Raw genomic sequence first — 5879 nt, forward strand, 5'->3', positions numbered from 1 at the left:
TTTTCCTAATTATTCAAATTTGTATGATTCCTTTTCCATTAATTCGTCGCTAGTTGCTCAAAATCGTAAGACCTAGCCATGATAAAGAAAATTCAATTTCAAACTGAATTAGAATAGACAAGCTAGTCCTTATTTGTGGAATCGAAACTAGCTGATTCAAACTATTTCTGAAAAAAAAAAGAAAGAAAGAAAAAGGAACTAAAACCAATCCAAATCAACTAAATACAAGTTGACTCTAACTTTAAAATAAATAAGACTTGAAACTAGCAGTTCACAAAACTGACTAGTCCTACTATCCACCCACAAATATCTAAAAAAATCTCTCAAATTGCCTGATGTGAAATTTTCGAGGCATCATTTTTCTTTGCGAGTCCTTAGACCAATAAACAACTAAAAATACAATGGACCAATTCATTCATCTTGTTTTGTATATCCTTTGATTCTCGGCTTCAAGTTATTTTTTCTTTTTTCAGTTGATTCATGATTCAGCTAGGGTTGTTTATTCTCGACTAAGGCTAAAACGGTCTTCATTAACAATTTTTTAAGTAGTTTTTAATATTTTGACCAGTCAAAATGCTAAACGCTATCTTTTATAGTGTTCGGTAATAAATCGTTTGAATTAACTTTTAGAGATTTAAATAGCGTTCTACAAAAAGTTAATCCTTGTAACATTTAGCTTTTAGCGTTTTATAAAACGTTACTCAAACAGCTATCAAAACAACTAATTTTGCGGAACAAACTCTAAGTGCAATATGGTTGTTTTATATTAAAAAAATGAATATATCATATACCACATAATTTAATGATCGTCAAGTATCTAATTCTACAATAAAATTAAAGATTCAAACTCATATACTTTTAAAATATTTGACAGATGAATGACCTTTTTGTATAATATTTACCATACACACTGTACATGTTACAATAATATTTCACCAAACTAACTAATAAAACTACTAATGAGTTTCTTTTTTTTTATATATATATAATTTAGAGATTTAATCCCCTCGAGTCATAGACCTAAAGGTGTTTGAGCCTTTTAGTAAAATGTGCTTCTCGGATCAAATTTTTATTCTCACATTTACATGAATCGAGGTCGCTAACTATCTGAACCAGTATCTTGTTGGTTACTAATAAGATTCTTTAAAAAAAGCGACGTAAATAATACAACAAATAGCAAAAATGATAATCAAAATATCAATAGTAAGGGCAGACATAGCTTGATCACTGAGCTCCATGTTTCTTCCACCAAGTCTATCAACCATATCAGGAACAGATTGATAGTTATCTAAATCTTGCTGATATGGGTCTTCCAATTTCATTCTCATTTTCTCTTGTTGGCGACTAGCTGCTTCTTGTGCAAGTGTCCAATCATAGAATTTTCGTTTTTCTTCATTGCTTAGAACATCATAAACTTGTCTTAGTTTCATGAACTTGTCTGAAGCTGCTTTTAGTGGGAGTGAAGTTGTGTCCGGATGATACTCTTTTGATAATCTTCTGTATGCTGCTTTTATTTCTTCTATATCTGCATCTACTGATATACCCAAGAACCTGCTCAATTTTTGACGTTGAGATTATGATAAGAGCTTGTTTGACATAAGATTAAACTACTTTTTCTGCAATATCAGTTGGTTGCACGTTGATATTATATTTTCATGGATTGTCCATTTTAGTTAATTAATAAATTTATTATTTATTTTTTATATTCATGTATTTCTGTGGTTTGCTACAAACCAACTGTGAATGACGATTTTTTTATTCAAAGAATAACAAAAGTTATTTTTTCTAGAATTTAATTATTTTATTCATTTAACTTGATCATATTTAACTAAAAATTCTGAATCATTGTTTCTGCTGCCAATTTTTTCTATAAAATCCCAAAAAGAAATTCATTTAAAATTATGTTGGAAACAAAAATCAATTTAGAAATACTATTTAATTAATTTCAAAAAAATAAGAATTATTTAACTAGTGAGATTTTTTTATAACAAAAACATTTGAAATTAATTTTAAAAATAAATTTCATGATATTTAATATTTTTCAATTTGTTAGTCTATAGGATCTTAATTTCATATTTTTCTGGTATATCAAAATTTCAAAAGGAAAAAAAAATCAGAGACTAAACACTAATTCTCCCTCAGTATCTTATTAAACAGTCATTCAATAACTGAATAACTATATATATTATCCAATTATTCTCATAATGAATTCAATTAACGTAAAAAAAAAAATCAAAGACTTACTGATAATGAGAACCAGAAGTATCATTAAGCAAATCAGCAAACTTATCACCTAATAAACTCTTCCTCTGCTCTTCTTCTTCTTCTTCTAGCCGTTTCTGTGAAGTAGAATTACTGCTTCCACCAATCCATCCTTCTTCTTCATTTTCCCAATGGATTCTTGTGTCCACTCCTGGGGTTGCTCGTTGCCTCTTACTTTGAGATTGAGGCTCTTGTGTTTCTGCTAAAACTCTAAATCCACCATTGTTGTTGTTGCTGTTTTTCTTCTTATTTCTTGTTATGGCTTTTCTTGTTAGCAGTTGATGCGAATGGTTGCCGTGGCTTCTCAAGAAGAGTGAATATGAAGAAGCTTGAGGGGCAGCTATGGAGGCCATAAAGTGCAGAGAAAGATACTAAGTTCATTGGGGCTTCTAATAAGTTAGAAGAAGAGAGAAACTTTCTTGGCCTCATGTTTCTGTGGTTTAGACTCTAGAGTGTGTTGGTGATTTATTTCTGTTTTGGATTTTAGGTTTGTTTTTGACTGTCCAATAGTATGTGGACCACGGATGGCAAATTTACCCGACCCGGTTGAAAGGGTGAGCATTCAATTTTTTCTGACGGAGTAGATTTTACGCCAATCAAAACTGCACCGAACACTGTGATAATTGATTCAGTATTGAACCGAATCAAATCGGTTCGAATTTGATTTAATTATTCCAAATTAAATAATCTATTTAGGTGTAAAAATCAATTCAGTTGAATAGACAAATCAGAAACCAATCGGTTATTCTATTTGAACCGATTGATAATCGATCTTAAAAAAGCCTAACGGAATCAAACTAAAATAAATTGATTCAATTTAGTAATTCGGTCTGGACTAAATACTACTCACTCCTACCGGTGGGTACGCAACTTGATCTAGCTTGATTTTGATGGTTTGGATAGTGAAGAAAGGAGTTTAGGACGGATTTAAGTAATATTTTTACTACTCATATCAGGTTTGGATTCGAGAACTCGGGTACTAGCTAACCATCACCTGTTTAATTAATATTCTAAAATTATTTAAATAATTATTTTTCACAAAAGAAAATTATATGTACACCTTTCTAATTATAATTAATGTTATAATTATATTTAATATTTATTTTTATTTTTTATTAAGTCAAAATAATAATTTTATAGTTTTTACTTGCTTTTTATTTTTGAAAAATAAAAAAAATATTTTTAATGTTAAAAAAATATTTAAACATGCTTTTTATTTTCAAAAAATTAATTATAAATCTATGATAATTACTTAATTCTAAGAACACAGTAACAAGAGCTGATTTCTCCTAAAGACTACTTCACCTCTGCTCTCTATCCACGTTAAATTGTTTGGGCTTGCTTTGCCACTATCTTATTTGGGTCAGCTTCTTTATATGGACCTTACTCTTTATATGGTTTATACTAATTATAAAACAGTGGTAGTTCTCATTTTATTTTCCATATCATAAATATGATATTTAGACATTTTGTTTCAATTTTAATAAAAATGTTAATCCACAACTGTAACCTCTTTTTTTACAGTTAATGGCTAGTTTTAATCTTCTACTCTCCAATTTTCTGTTTATTATTATTGGAAAAAAAAAAAGAGAAAAAGAAAAAGAAGGGCAAAATATTAAAAATTTAAAATTTAAAATGGATAAGCAGAAGAATATGCATATTCCACCTACCTACTTTGTCAAAGGAGAGTTGCTCTAAGAATGGGGAGCCATTTTGCCTTCACATGAAACCATAACAGATGGTCTTTTAAAAAATCCTTTACGTCCAGCTATTTTGTCATTTATTTATAGAAATTTCATGAAGTTTTTGCTAATTTCTATTTAATCCTTTGAATTACTATGTTTTGAGGATTTTTAACAATAAAACTCCAAAATCAAATGTGTTTTTTTATTGGAACCAATTGTTTTAAATTATTAATAGTGGATATAAATATATTAATTATTAACTTATAACAATTAAATCGCAAAATGGGTAGTTTGAATCTGAAATTATCACAATTGAAAGAGTTACAATTTGAGACGAGGTGCTTATCATCGAACGTGTCTTGTATATGAAGATATTTATATTTTTCTCGTACAGGGATATGAAATTTAGACTCATGTGACAAGCCAAAAACCTGATCTAAATATCGTTACAAAACAATTATAATTACAATCCAAATAAATTAGTCTCTCTAAATTAAAATATTTCCACATTGTTTTTATGTGAATATACACATCCAAATAATATCATTAATATTATATTTGATTAATTAATTAGTTAATACATGTAGTACCATTAAGTAACCTAATTAACTAACTAATTAAATACAAAGCAAGCTAAAAAATTAAACGGAGAAAAAGTGGGAGAGTAATCGTAATTAACTAATCAACCCAAGTGCATTACACACCGACTGGTTGAGACGGCACTGTAGGTGGAGGATCAGCCGTAGACGGCAGTGGACCTTCTTCTCTAGTACGGCGATGTGCATTTTTGTTATTGTGCATCCAAACCTTAAGCACGTTCCTTTTCACACCGATCTCACTACAAAACTGCTTGAGTGCCACGTCATCTTGTTTATTTATTCTCCATCCTATCTTCTCGGCAAACTCGAGCATCCTATCTTTCTGCTCCTGCGTAAACTTCGTCCTAAACCTCTTATTCCTCACCGCCGTCGCTCTTCCACCTAAACCACCGACATTCACTTCTCCTCTCTCCGGCGTCTGCGACCGCCGATCATGATCATCCTCATCATCAAAAAACTCATGATGAGAAGCCAGGTGTTTCTTGTTAACAGTACTAGGAGATCCGCCGCCGCCAGCATTGTACAAGAGAATTTGTTGTGGTACTGGTGGCGGAGGAGGAGAAAGAAAGAAATGTTCATAATGGTGAGAATGTAGTTGAGTACCCTCCGTTTCCCTTCTGTGAAAATTACGGTGGCACCCACATGCAGCGCAGGTGAGACTGCCATCGTCGGCAGCCCCACGTGGCATAAACTCACCACAGCCGTCGTTGGCGTGGCCGCCGATGGAAGCAGCATGGTTTCTCATGCATTCTTTGTACTTATAATTAGTTTTATTGTTACTGTTGTTATTGTAATTTTTGGTAAGGTCATGGTTATGGGTTTCTCGAGATTTGGTAGTGTGCTGTTGGAATGGTACGAGACTGAGGTCCATTTGTAGAGACAGAGTAATTTGGGTGTTTAAGGAAAATAGGGTTTTGCTAATTTTAGAGGGGAAGGATAGGAAGGAGAGAGAGGAGATGGGAATGTTGAAGTTTGTCAGCTTGTAATAATATTTAGTGTTGAAGAAGTGTTGAAGAAGCGTGAAACGAATTTAAGACAGACATCAACAGAGACATCGAGAGAGAGAGAAGGGGGTGTTAAGCAGAATGCTTCATAGGTTGAGTTATGCACAGGTGTCAGTTTCAAGCGGATTATTGCATGAGATGAGATTAATTATTCATTATTTTTATGGAGAATATTTTGATAGGGTGAATTTTTAATTTTTACTAGAATAAAATAATAAAATATTATTGATGAATGATTTTATTTTTTATTTGCAGATGTGTTTTGATGACTCATATATATGTTTTTTTTTTTAAAAAAAAAATATTTCTAACCATTCATTTAGAAAAGT

At 31.3% G+C, this 5879-nt stretch overlaps 2 protein-coding genes across 2 annotated transcripts; both read right to left on the bottom strand.

Moving 5' to 3' along the window:
• Positions 1-866: 866 nt before the first annotated feature.
• Positions 867-2710, bottom strand: NDHT (Chaperone DnaJ-domain superfamily protein). Its single transcript, XM_012220396.4, has 2 exons — positions 2245-2710; positions 867-1551 (listed from the first exon to the last, which is right to left on the bottom strand). The coding sequence occupies exons 1-2, from the start codon at positions 2613-2615 to the stop codon at positions 1131-1133; spliced, it is 792 nt and encodes a 263-aa protein (XP_012075786.1). The 5' UTR covers positions 2616-2710; the 3' UTR covers positions 867-1130.
• Positions 2711-4479: 1769 nt separating this feature from the next.
• On the bottom strand, positions 4480-5598 carry LOC105637007 (zinc-finger homeodomain protein 2). The gene has a single exon (XM_012220406.4). It carries the CDS (start codon positions 5415-5417, stop codon positions 4644-4646), a length of 774 nt encoding a protein of 257 aa, XP_012075796.1. The 5' UTR covers positions 5418-5598; the 3' UTR covers positions 4480-4643.
• Positions 5599-5879: the final 281 nt, after the last annotated feature.

This window comes from Jatropha curcas, chromosome 9, assembly GCF_041381405.1.
Source record: "Jatropha curcas cultivar XTBG-Jc1 chromosome 9, XTBG_Jcur_1.0, whole genome shotgun sequence".
NCBI lineage: Eukaryota > Viridiplantae > Streptophyta > Magnoliopsida > Malpighiales > Euphorbiaceae > Jatropha > Jatropha curcas.

Excerpts from the sequence above, each read along its gene's own strand:
- NDHT (XM_012220396.4), bottom strand. The coding sequence starts at position 2,615 with ATGGCCTCCATAGCTGCCCCTCAAGCTTCTTCATATTCACTCTTCTTG. Across the intron at positions 1,552-2,244 it reads ACTTCTGGTTCTCATTATCA|GTTCTTGGGTATATCAGTAG; the intron begins GTAAGTCTTTGA and ends AAAATTGAGCAG.
- LOC105637007 (XM_012220406.4), bottom strand. The coding sequence starts at position 5,417 with ATGGACCTCAGTCTCGTACCATTCCAACAGCACACTACCAAATCTCGA.